This window comes from Pleurodeles waltl, chromosome 9 (assembly GCF_031143425.1).
Source record: "Pleurodeles waltl isolate 20211129_DDA chromosome 9, aPleWal1.hap1.20221129, whole genome shotgun sequence".
Taxonomy (NCBI): Eukaryota; Metazoa; Chordata; class Amphibia; order Caudata; family Salamandridae; genus Pleurodeles; species Pleurodeles waltl.
Genome location: NC_090448.1, coordinates 374,801,751 through 374,814,538, shown reverse-complemented (window position 1 = coordinate 374,814,538; position 12,788 = coordinate 374,801,751). Strand labels below are relative to the sequence as shown.

General features: G+C 42.0%; 1 protein-coding gene across 1 annotated transcript in view; it reads left to right on the top strand.

The window, feature by feature from the left end:
* The window catches only part of LOC138259326 (synaptosomal-associated protein 25-like), a 298,439-nt gene that overhangs the window by 189,859 nt on the left and 95,792 nt on the right, over window positions 1–12,788 (top strand). Inside the window, exons 3-5 of the mRNA XM_069206962.1 lie at window positions 1,526–1,567; window positions 2,254–2,302; window positions 4,403–4,520. Coding sequence (XP_069063063.1) covers window positions 1,526–1,567; window positions 2,254–2,302; window positions 4,403–4,520 — 209 coding nt within the window. The remainder of the gene's footprint in view (window positions 1–1,525; window positions 1,568–2,253; window positions 2,303–4,402; window positions 4,521–12,788) is intronic.

The window sequence follows — 12,788 nt, the reverse complement described above, 5'->3', positions numbered from 1 at the left end:
AAGAGAGCTGGATCTTTACTCAGAAAGTGTTTTTTTTTATTTATTTGGTGTAATTCTGTTCAGCTGGTTTTCCTGTTTCATTGTCTATTTAAGTGTTTTAGGACATCCCCTTTTTTCGGCCCCGCTTGACAGATCACTCCAAAACCTTCCCGGAAGGACCAGAGATGGTTAACTTTTTGTTTGGAAAGTTTCATGAAGATTCATAAAATGATACCAAAGTTATTAGCAACACAAAACACGCTCTTCTATGTAAACTCTGACTTGCATATAGCTACACAGAGTTGACAAGCACTGTGTAATAAATATAATATCATTATTTTGTATTATGAAATTAAGATTTTTAAATAATCTTAATGAAATTCTGTATATGGTATTGAGACAATATAATATGAAAGTATAATCATTCACATTGTATTCAGTTTTATCTTGTACATCTTGATATCAATTTAAAACAAGCATTTACAATGAAACAGGTCTCACGTTTGCTCATGTTAGAGCTGATCGCGTTGTAAACTCCTAACCCGACTTTTCACCTATCGGGCAAAAGTGCATTTATGTACATAACCTGAAAAAGTGAAATTAACTATGTAAAGCGCTCGACTTCTGCCAAGCGAGATCGCGCTCGTAAATTAGAGAAAAAGAAGTCCATGAGCCCGATGGAAAACAGCGAGCCTCGCATGTTTTCTGTACTTGGTCGCTGCGCTCGAGGAGGGCTAGCCACCAGAAAAGGCATGACGTGTGCGTTCCTTCGACTAATGAAAGCAAGCAGATTTTATTAGGCAAGCCCACGAACCAATAAAAAACACTGACGTGAAGTTGACAGGGCTCTGAGCCCTTTTCTAAATACTAAAGCGTCTCGCTGCATACGCATGCGCCAGCGCATGCAACGCAGGCTCGACCCTAAAAATATCATCAGTGACACAATTTCTTTGTATAAAGCTTATTTGTTTAAGAACTTGGCAAGCTCTTAAAATATTTAATCTTACAGATGATTTAATTTTACATGTTTGTGGCTTACCCTTTGTTCTCTGAATTGCATTAAGCAATTATCTGGAGATATTGATAGTTTTAGCATAAGTTGTATGTAGTCAGTTCAGTGACTGTTGTACTATTCATTCTATTGAATCCTTGAATGATTACTTATTGTTTTAATAATTTATTAAAAGTATGCAACTCTGTATTGGATACTAAAGCGGATGTCTATGATACAGATATTTGTTGAACTTCAGTAATTAATTTAAAAGTATCCTCTTGTTTCATTTCTTTGAATGTGTTGCATTTTTTTCTTGTAATTCTTGGCTTTTGGTTTCCTTCTCTGTCCTTGTGTGTATTCATGCCCACGAGGGGACCCTTTTTGGGTCCTGCCACAATGATGACTTTCAGCAAGCTAATAATTGATAGAGTATGATCTTAACACTCCCCTCTGTATCCACTTAAGATAATTTATTCTCCTGTCATATGAAGGTGGAGATGATTGCTCTTAAGAGACATCCTAACGTACCTCCTTTCCTTTTTGCTTCTCCAGTCTCTTGAAAGCACACGGCGAATGGTACAGCTGGTTGAAGAGGTAGGTGGCCAGAAGTGCTCCTGGAGCACTGGAAGTCATTTATTTAAGTGTATATGTACTAACTCAGAGATTTTCTGGTGCAGTTTCCTGATACAAACGCGATATTTAAAACACAAACTACTCAGCATTTTACATTGTCTTCAGAACTGCCACAGATGTGTAGTTCACATGGGTTTAACCCCAGGAGTACAAAGAGAATCCTCAAACAGCTAAGGCTTCCCAGCACTGATTGGACAGCGATAGGAGCGCCTTACACTGCTAGAGCCCTGTAATACTTAATCACTTGCAAAGTATCGATGGGCAGGAATGAATCTGATGAGGTCCCATAGCCCGGAAAAAGTAATATTTCGAGGAAACTCACAGTGCTAGAGAGGAACTGAGTTGGTAGCTCTGTTTACTGACCATGTGCAATCTTGGTAGAGATGGCTAGATAGTACCAGACTCCTTCATACTGGCGGAGCATTGTTTGGTGAAAGTTCCTACACTGAGGGATTCCTTCCTTGAGTACTTACAGTACTATCTAGAGGATGCTAGAGACAGATGTATTGATATGGGAACCTTAGCAGGAGCTGCCTTGAACATTCTGCAGCTAGGGCTTTTATTTCCTGACTGCAGAAGTCATCAGGTGTGGAATATGATGCATTCTCTTTGTCTGACATTGTTTTATCTCTTATCTCCAATAACAGAGCAAAGATGCCGGAATCCGTACACTTGTCATGTTGGATGAGCAAGGAGGTAAGGGAAGTGGGCAGGTGACGAAAAAAGATTCTACATCAGACAAGAGAAGGCCTTTAGAAAATGCAGAAAGCAGCAAACCATCCTGTGAAGATCTTGAAGAGGCAGTGCACAGGAGGGCTGGTGATATCTTCTTCAGTATTATTTGAGAAGAGCAAATATGATTTACACTACAAATTGAATAGTCTGGTGAGACAAATTCATAGACCTTTGCTGCCTATCTTGAACATCCTAGATTTCTTCTTCTTAGTGTATAGCAGCAGTAAAGTGAGGTATGTTAGATACCTCTCCAGTCTTTACAAAAATGCACGTATCCTGCCTCAAATGGTAAATGTGCATAATCACATCTGTTGACTCAAAATTGTACAGGTTTTGATTAAATGCACTAGCATATCAGTGATCCACAAAGTGAAAAAAGTAAATGACTCCAAACATATATAAGCAAACGTTAACTGTAAATGTGTTTGCAGACTGACATGTGAGAAGAGCATAAACAAATGAGCAAAGCTTCATATATACTTGGGTTTATGCTTTGCCTTGTACGACAGCAGAATAATAGGGAGTGCAAAAAGGACGAGTACACATGGGACCTGAGAAGACGTCTGGCAATAGATGCATAACATTTAGTACACTAACACTGAGTGCAACACCAAATAAAGGCCACTTCATATATACAAGCAGGCATGTGATCTTATGTGTGCAATAATAAACAGTGCAGTAAAAAATAAGGGCCCTTCAGCAACACTAGAAGGCATTGAGGCATAGGTTTGAAAATATAAACACAGAGAATGTAGTATCTGCCACCTTATACATACAAATACGTGTAGACCATGAACATGCAGAAACAACATAGTAGGACTTCATGCTGAAGACACTTAAGGGTACTTCATGTAGCTTGCAGATATGTCATTATGGGCATCAAGCATCAAAACAGTAACACACAGAATGTCTTGGGTACTCTACATATAAAAGTTAGGTTGGGGCAATGTATATACCAAAGTAAACAGGAACACAGCGCAGAAAGGCACTCCTCATATACTAGCAGATATATGCACATGGGTGTGAAACATCAACAGGTACAAAAGAGGGGTTCTTAACAAGCTGTGAACTCCATACCTACAAAAGTGTTTTGCACTTGACAGTACAAAAATAGTACAGTAACAGCACACAATGATGCTAGTGATAATTCACACACACTCATGTTAAGAGTGCTTGCTACAGATCATGTTAGATAATGAAAATGCAAAACGGTAACTGAATAGAAATTCAGATGCAGTGTGGGTGAACAAATTAGGAACCTAGTCTGCATGAGAACTCTAGAGATCACAAGTGTGAACATTCATCAGTCTGACCAGGTATGCACAATTTGTTGATAGTTGGACCCTTCCTTTCTCCACAAGGCTAGGCCAGATTTTAGATTATAAATGGGCTAGCTCAACCTAGATTAGCTAAGAAGCAGCATGCACTAATGTGAGAGAGAAACAAATTCCTCTAGATGTCTTTTTCTTTTAGGAGGGGCTGACGTTTTACCTTAGCCGTGTTTATTTGTAGAGTAAGCCTTTCCAACATGTGGACCGTCATAAACATCTAGACTAGAAATTGGACAGGACACCAGTTGTTTTTTGGATTATCATGAAGCATAAAACAGGGTGACAGATACAGTTTTTCAAATTGGATTAAAAATTAGTCACAGGTCATCCACATTCAAAAACACGGAAGATAAGTAATGCTACATGACTTAATAAGACACTGTGACTTACTACCTGCGGAAGTGGAGTCACAAGGACAGGAATTGAAACTTTGGAGAGCATACAGGAGAAACCGCCCTCCAGCCTTCTGAAAAGTGAGGTCTTCTCCTCCTTCACTGAACTACTCTTCTGACTCTTTACCTATCTAGGCCCTAATGGCCTGGTCCTTACCCACCTACCCTTTACCTACTTACCCACTGTTCACTCATCTATAGAGATTCACCTCACCTTGTTTCCCTGACCTCTTCTCCGGCTCTCTACCACACCTTCCCTTCTTGCCCTACTTCCCTAATCTACCCTCTCCTATTCTTGCTCCAGAGACTCACCTACCCCTCCTCTCATTCTGCCCCAGAACAGCTGGACCGCATTGATGAGGGACTGGAACAGATTAACCAGGACATGAAGGAGGCTGAAAAAAACTTGACAGACATGGCCAAGTGCTGTGGCCTTTGTGTCTGTCCGTGTGACAAGTAGGTACCTGCCCCCCTGATATGGGGCAGGGAGACATAGATGGCGTGTTACATGTCAGTGTTATATGGTCAGCTGTGCTTCAGCTTTCAGTCTCTGTGGTAGTGTAGTGTATTGTTCCCGCCTTATAGTCTGCTCAACTGTTTCAGGGCTCAGAAGCTGTACGTCCAAGGAAGGTGTTGTGTGGGGCCTGTGTGGTGCGGGCTGTGTGGCTCCCCTGAGGGGGAGGTTACGTTGGACTCATGTGGGAGGGGCACCAGAACCAGGAAGAAATGTAGTACTGGAGAAATCTAGGTCTGTAACCCGGTGGGTGGGAGAAGAGGAGAGGCCTTATTTTTATGAGGGTGCTTTGTGCAATAGACTGAGGCCTAGTGTGATAGGACTGTGTGTACCCTCCATTGGGGTTCTATAAAAGCAGTGTGTGCATAGTAGTAGTGTATCCATTGTTACGAGCGGATGCACAAGAATCAATGGTAGAGCCCAAGGAAAGGTAGGTAGCTGTTTAAAAATAGAACCTCATGTGCTGCAATGGGGAATTTGAGAAGAAATAGCGGTTAAGTGTTTCAGGTGATTAGTGAGTACAAATGCCAGTCTCTATATTGCAGGAGCGTACGTGAGTATCAGAATGGTATCTGACTAGGTCTGGTAGATCCCAGGCTGAAGGACAGTATGTGCGTACCAATGGCAGAACTCATGCTTGCTGTGGAAGAGTACATGGGTAGCAATGATGGACTCCATGTCTTAGACAACAACTGTGGAAAGAAGGATACTATTCATGGTGCAGTGAAGTATGTGGCAGAGAGTGATGAATTCAGTGCATACTCTTGTGGGATAGTCAGTGCATACACTTGTGAGATAGTGTGTGGTGCATTTGATATTGTTTAATGATGCATGACGGGGATGTTTCAGTGCCATTCCACAGGAGAGTTTCTATGGGAAAAAGTGTAATGCTGATGATATGGGTGAGTGCATGGCTGGGCATATTGGTGCATCATGCGATGGAAGGTTAAAATATGAATGTTGAATCGTGTTTGTCTAATGTGTTGTTGATAGCAATGATTAATTCCTTGCTCTGGTTTGGTGAGTTCATATTGTCCATCTAGTGTTGTGGGCGTGGATATGAATGTAAATGCTGGGTCTAAATATGTTTGAGGATATCAGGGTCAAGTGGACTCCTATTTTGTAGGCTTAATTTCTTGAAGGACAGAAGCCCCCATACCTTACCCTCTGGTCAACAGCACTTCAATAGCTACCTTACCCAAAGGTGGGATTAGATGGAGTGGCCAGGTGATCAGTGTCATGACTGTGTTGCATTTTAAGTCCAGAACATGGGTACATTTTAAAAAATAAACAAGAGAGGGACAGGGAGATTGATGGTTCAGTGTACAGTCTCCCGAACTAGTAATCACAGAAACCGTAAAGTAGACTGTTCCAAAATAAAAGGGTAGGGAAACCAGCTCTCTAGGAGCAAGAGCCTTCACACATCGCAATGGATGTCATGCTTCATCATCGGGAATGCTCCTCGTCAGACCAGCGCTGCAATGTCTGACGGGCTCCCCAGAAGAGGAGTTCTTTTATAGTGACTGCTGTAATTTACTTCATTTGGGACAATGCCTAACTGCAGACACTAAACAATCAGGAGAGAGAAGACTAAAATTGGCTCTAAACCTCAAATCACATCACCAATTTATTCAGCAAATATCAGGTGTAGGCCAAGGTTAAAAACAAATGGAAACCTCGAATCTAGGGTCAACATGTTTCGCGTCTGGTGGTAAAGCCGGATCCCTTGACGCTTTATCAGGACCAAAATGTAACTTCTCCTATAACCAAAAATGTAGAAAATGCTACGTCATCCCAGTGAATAAACTAAGAAACAGTCACTTACATTAAGCCAACTGTGTGCCCGGTCAAAAATCAAAGTGCAGGTCGCCCTGTAAAACAAGATATAATTTAGTATGTATCTAAAACGGAGTCCTGTGAATTACCCAATTCGTGGCAAACAGTGTGAGTAAGTGGAGACAGTGCTCAGTGATAGAAGGAACTGAAACGGAGTCTTACCATCCCAAATTATGAAATGTGGCTCCCTGGGAAAGCACAAGCCTAGGACTGATGCTGTTACTATCTGTAACCGTAATCAGAAATCGGGTAACATATCAACATACAGACCCATAAAAATCATCAAAGTAATGATAGAACAATGACCAGCACCCACTACAGCAAATCAACGTCTGTAAAAAAATGAATCCAAAGTAGTAATGACAGCGTAATAATTAATTATGCTAACATAGACTGAGAATGTCAGAGAATTATCATGTATAATAGCTGTGTGGTCAGTTGAAGTAAGAAAGAAAATTAGACAAAATACGCCCACATCAGTATCAAATCTCAACGATGTAAGAATATGAAGTGTCATCTAATTTGAAAACATGCTGTAACGTGCAGCGGAGCAAGGCTTGTAATGCTGCTTCTAAGGAAAAAGAGGAGCACAGTTATATTTTAAAGTCGCCGGCCGCGACTGGAATAGTGTGGCCGGCATCCATGTAAAAAATCAGGTACTTGCATTCCAGCATCCGGTCCACACTGTTGGACCTACCCTCCGGCAGTGCTCCCGAAATTGGAAGGGGGAGCGCTGTCGGAGCGTTATTTAGACGCGGCGAAACCCGGAAGTCAGTCGTCTTCCGGGTCACGCGCATCCAGGCAATTAACAAAATAGAAGACGGAGGGGAGACCCTCTCCGTCAAGAGCCACCGGACCGAGGAAACGTCTCGGGATGTCATTATATACTGGTAATAGCCCGCGTGTCATTGCTATTGAACGTGTTGTATTAAAACGGAGAGAAACAGCAAGGCACATAGTAAATCAGTCTGAAAAAAGGGGGGACAAGACACATATTAGTCAAATGGGGGGGGGGGCACAACAACCTATTTAATATCAATCCTATTGTCAGGCAAAAGTGGATTAAAAAAGGTTCACATACGATGGTAACCACGATCAGAAAGGATATGCCCATTTCAAATTCAATCATTGTGGCTGTAGGGCAATAGTTCATGGAAAAAATGAAAAGAAGGTCAAAAGAGCACAATTTGACAGATGAATGTCCACAATCAAAGGTTCAAATGTAATTTATACAGAGAGACTGATCCAAGGTATTTCATCATTCAACCCTCGCATGCTAGTCCCCAATTTATAGACCCATCGCTGTTCAATCCTGAACAGCGAACGCGTAATGTTAGAGCTAACTCTTGGTGCGTCCAAGACCACCCACCACAAATCCTCAGGATTGTGGGGGGTTTCTAAGAAATGTGCACAGAGTTTGGTGGTGACACGCCTACATCTAATTATATTACTCTGATGTGCATTGAGTCTTAATTTAACTGGTCTAGTGGTCATGCCAGTGTATCGTAGCCCACATGGGCAGGTGATCATATAGATACATTTGCGGGTATTGCAATTGGTGTGTTGTTTGAGGCGCCATTTTCCGATAGGATCCAAATCTAGCGTCTCATGTTGTTTGGTCAAATGGCAGACATTACACTGGCCACATGGAAAATGCCCCACAACCGGGGGGAGGTTCCAGAGTGTCGTTTGTGCAGAATTGTCACGGTTAACTGATGGACGGGTATGAACCACCATATCCTTGATATTGGCCGTGCGCTTGAATGCAAATAACGGTTTAGGGATACAGGTTCCACCACTTGCTAGAATAGACCATCTTTTACATTTTTGGTTATAGGTAAGTTACATTTTGGTCCTGATGAAGCGTTGAGGGATCCGGCTGGACCACCAGACGTGAAACATGTTGACCCTAGACTCAAGGTTCTAGGATAATTTCAGGCCTCCCACTGATTTGTTCTGAAAGTGACTGAGCATGACTTCTCATACTTCACTTTCCATTTGTTTTTAACCTTGGCTTACACCTTATATTTGCTGAATAAATTGGTGATGTGGTTTGAGGTTTAGAGCCAATTTTAGACTTCTCTCTCCTGATTGTTTAGTGTCTGCAGTTAAGCTTTGTCCCAAATTAAGTCAATTACGGCAGTCACTATAAAAGAACTCTGGCAAAGAGTCCCCTTCTGGGGAGCCCGTCAGACATTGCAGCACCGGTCTGACGAGGAGCATTCCCGATGATGAAGCATGACATCCATTGCGATGTGTGAGGGCTCTTGCTCCTAGAGAGTTAGGTCTCACTTCCCTTTTATTTTGGAACAGTGTACTTTACGGTTTTTGTACATTTTAAAAAATACATCACCTGTAGGAATTTATAGTCTTCATGAAAAACAACTCTACAGTATGTAATTGACTGGTTCCTCTCAGACTGTGGTATGTATGTTTGCGGAAATTATCTGTCTTTTCCATGGGATAGGTAGGAATGATGGATTCCATTCAGTGACTGTGTTTGTAGCAGGAGAGATGGACAATTGCGCTGTTGGAGTGGAGTTGTACAGAAATACTGGATACCATGTCATAGGAGCTGACCTGGGCAGAAATGGTGGATCCCACATATTTGAATTACATGGTAGTGTAATTTCCTCTCTGTACACTTCAGCTAAAAAATATTTCAATCAAAGTATTATATTGAAAAAACATATAAGTGAAATACAAAATTGGAGTAGTGATTTTAAGGAAAAATAGGCTGACAGGCAAAAGAATAGGGTTCTAACCATGCTTAGGGAGAGGGTAGTTCAGTTCAAACATAGGGTTAACATACAGGTTAAAACTATGTAATATTAAGTTATGTACTTTTAGAGCCCATCGTTCAACCCCAAAGGAATGCAGCAATCACAAATCAGAGAAACCTAGGGACTGACAAGTTATGGAAATTTGTGGGAATAGCCAAGTTTTTAGAGTCTTTCTTAATTTCAGTTAATTCGTCTCTTGACGCAGAGTTAATGGCAAAGAGTTCCATATAACTGCCATGGCTGTGGAAAATGCACAACCCCTAAGGGATTTGCAACTGAACCTTGGGGACACAAGAAGGAAGTGATCTGAAGATCTTCGTGTCTGATTTTTGTTAGTACTTGAAGTGTTGTGCAAAAGGTGTAGGTTTAACAGCAAACATCTCTTCATGAACTAAGCAGAGAGATGATAATTTAACACAATATTTGATCGGACCAGTTCAGCATATTTTGGGCTGGAGTGATATCTTCACTCAATTTCAGCCCAAAGTCTAGCCAGGTGGCATTGTTCTCAATAAGCTGGAGCTTGTAGATCAAGCAATGAGGCAGGTTGAAGTAAACTGTGTTTCAGTAATCCAAGCAAGCAGGGATGAACTTATTCTGAATTTGTACTTTGAGGAAATTACAAAGAATGTAAGATACATTTCGACATAAGTAAATGAAAAAAGTCAAGCATTAACTACAGCCTCGATTTGTTAATGCATATTTACAGCAGAGTCAATCTCAAAGCCCAATTTTTTAACACAAGAAACCGGGCTAGGTTCTGGGCTGCAGAGAAGAGCCACAAATCACAATGATATATATTGGATCTTTTTTGTTACCCGAAACGTGGGACGGCATGTATGAATTTCATAAGTCTCTGACTGTGAGTAGCAGCAAGGAAAATAGCAATGTCCTGGAGGGCTCAAATGCCTCAATCACTTTTATTTAATCATCTTTATTTAACGTTTCCAGCAATGCACCATTAACACCTTTTCTGTATGCCCTTGTTCAAACCAAGGATTCTTGCGCATTTTTTAACAACATAGCCCAATACATCACATGTGGCCAGCACTGCAGTATTATCGTTCCTATATTGTGCCCTCCCCTGGCCACTTCTTATGCAGTTCCCCTGTTACAGGACTAGAGACATGGGACACACCTAATTACTAAGATGTACTGTATTTATTGGTATAAAGCAACATAAGGGTTATAGGTTAACAGTTCAGTTTGCCTCCTGAAAGAGTATCTCCGGTTGAGGTTTCTGGATCTTGGGGTTATCTGTGGAATCCTCTGTTAATGGACTGATGATACCCTCAGGGAAAGATAGGAGGAGCCAATGAGTCACTGTTTTATTTAGACCAATACACCTGTCACCATAGTAACCTTTGTGTATATTTCACCATATTTTTTTACGGTCTTCTCGAAGGGACTATACCCTAGGCAAACAGGACTAGTGGAAGCTATCTATTACAGTCCCTACCAGAATCAGGCACCAATTTCTTTCAGATAGTCTTGATTGTCCGGTTGTACCTTTCCACTAGACCATCTGTCTCTGGGTGATAGACTGAGGTATGCATTTGATCAACTCCTGGTGCCTTTGCACATTTGGACCATTAAGCAGGATATGAATGGTGTCCCCCGGTATGTAAGGATCTCTTTTGGAAAACCAACCCTACTAAAAAACCTATCATGGCCTGGGTAACTGCACTGGTTGTCATGCTGGTTAAGGGTATTGCCTCTGAGTACCTCGTGGTTTACTCCAACACCAACTTATACTGATAACCTCAGGCTGAGGTGACCAGGGGTCCCACTAAGTCCATTAGACCTCTTGAAAAAGAAATGTTACTGTTGGGCAAAGACCGTAATTGGCCTTTCGGAACGTGGTGTATTGACTCTTTGACATCTCTCACAAGCACCACAAAAATGTTTAATATCTGAAAACACCCTCAGCCAGTAAAACCATCTCAGAAGATACTCTTCTGTTTTCTCTCTTCGATATTGTCCCCCACCTGCTTGTCCATGTGCCAGGTGTTGCACTTGTTCCCTAAAGGAAAGAGGTACCAATAGCTGGGAAACTCTCATTTGTCCTTTGTATCCTTCAGTAGAACAACCCTTTGGACACATAGAAATATGGTCCTACCTGATGGTCTGCTTCTGTGACAGCCTGGGTCCATGCTTTTTAAGTTGGGGTTGTCTTTCTGTGCTGCTCTGACGCTGCAGTGGTTGCCCTGCTCCCCGGCAATATGTGAAGAGATAGGAAGTGCTTTAGACGCATTGGCCTGTAGTACTTGTCTATTGTGCTTACACATTTTTTTTTTGTCGTGACATCCTTGTTTTGTACCTACCCCCTGTCAATTTTTCAGACACAAAGGGAGCCTTCTGTAGCCTTTCTTAGTTATTTTGATGTGTAGCTGTGTCCAAAAGGAGGGGAAAGTATGTATAGTCAGTCCCCACAATCATCTTCACCACTAACTGGGGAATCACCCCTAACCTGATTCTCACTCCATCCCTTCCAGTCACTATCATCTATGGCAACAGGGTAGATGTTATTGTCTCCATGAACACAAGTAGTGATCACTGACTTCCCTGGTTGCCACTGATGGGACTCTACTTTTTCTCAACTAATGACAGAGTGGCGGCACCCCGGTAAACCAATATCTTAGTGTATTTGCGACTGGCCTGAATAATCATTTGTTATCTCTCTGAACTACCCGGAGCCCACAAAACTCAGCCTTGTGAGTATCCGACTTCCATAGATTCAGGTTGGGAGAATTTCTGAGGACAGTTTAGCGCTATGTGACCCCACTCGGCACACTGGTAACACTGTGGCACTTGTCCAAATTTCCTATTTGAAGGACGGGTTGATATGTGGGTTCTGGGGACAGTTGGTAATTTGGGGCAGAAAACCTCCAGCTATGAGAGACAGGTGTTTGGGTTTGTGGTTGACTGACCCTGACCTCGAGAGTCCTGTGAAAGGCACAAGCTAAATCAATAGCATGAGCAACAGTAATGTTGGGATGTTGTTGAATCGATGTCCGAGTGGAACTGGGGAGAGCATCAAGAAACTGTTCTAGGTAAAAGTTTTCCAAGACTTCCTCCATTGTGGAAGATACAGGTTTTAACCAGCGATTCCCAACATCATGGATGCAGTAAAATGCCCTAGGATTGTCGTGCTGATTCCACTTTTCCTTCCGGAACTTTGTACGGTAGTACTCATTGTCGTATCCTAGCCTGTCCCGAATTTGTTTGATATCCTGATAAGGGGTTGTGCCAGAAGGATTTGCGGCTTGGTAAACGGTTTGCAGTTTACCTGACAATAAGGGTGCTAAATATTGACCCCAGCGCTCTGAGGGTCTATGCAGCTGTAGAGGCCACCCTCTCAAAGTTCGTATGGAAAAGTCAGGATCTTCTCCTGGCTTGAATTTCTGTAAACAGGGCTGGAAACATTATGATGCACATTTGTGCTGGCAATTGTATTGATTAGTCTTTGGATTGCTATGTTCTGTACTGCCTGGTTGTTCACCAGGGCTTTAGCCTGCATTTAGAGGGCTTCTTGTAAGCATCCCCTAGCTTTTTGTGCAGCTGTTGCCTGCCCCTCCACTACAAGTTGAA